This window comes from Brassica oleracea, unplaced genomic scaffold (genome assembly GCF_000695525.1).
Source record: "Brassica oleracea var. oleracea cultivar TO1000 unplaced genomic scaffold, BOL UnpScaffold10286, whole genome shotgun sequence".
NCBI lineage: Eukaryota > Viridiplantae > Streptophyta > Magnoliopsida > Brassicales > Brassicaceae > Brassica > Brassica oleracea.
Window position 1 is genome coordinate 1 of NW_013626807.1, and position 557 is coordinate 557.

Genomic DNA, 557 nt, shown 5'->3' on the forward strand with positions numbered 1-557 from the left:
AAGCCCACTCGTTCTCCTTGAGAACCTCTGCTTCCTCCTCTGCTGTGAAGTCGTTCACGAGGCCGAACATTGCACGAATCTCCTTATGGTCTTTGCATGCAGCGATCACGTCAGCGACTCTCTGGCAAGCGAGATCAAAAAGACCTTTGATGTTTAGGTAGTTCGCAGCCATGAGGAGATCGTAGACCGTGGACAGATCCATTTGCGTGATGAACTTATCGTCCCACTTCTTGAGAGCATCACTGGAGGAGGAAGAAGAATCGCCACCGTCGACGACGACGTGATTCTTGCAGTATTCAATCACTAACTTGAGGATTTTGCCTGTGACGTTGGTGATCGGGTATTCACGACTGGCGCAATCTTGAACCATAGGCGACAGTATCACTGATTGAAGTACGACCGCTTCGTCAACCACAAATAAGAAACCGTCGGAGCTCTCCAACGTGAACATCGTCTTACCTTCTTTGCTGCGTGGCTGTTTTCTCGTAAGAAGATTCTGAGGGGAGATGAAAGAGTTGAGAGAGAGCGAATGAATCGTAAAGCTATGAGCCTATATA

At 48.3% G+C, this 557-nt stretch overlaps 1 protein-coding gene across 1 annotated transcript; it reads right to left on the bottom strand.

Annotated features, from left to right (window-relative positions):
* Nucleotides 1–4: 4 nt before the first annotated feature.
* On the bottom strand, nucleotides 5–507 carry LOC106322218 (SKP1-like protein 13; the record flags this gene model as incomplete). Its single annotated transcript, XM_013760346.1, has 1 exon — nucleotides 5–507. A coding segment is annotated over exon 1 (447 nt), but the record flags the coding sequence as incomplete, so codon positions are not given.
* Nucleotides 508–557: the final 50 nt, after the last annotated feature.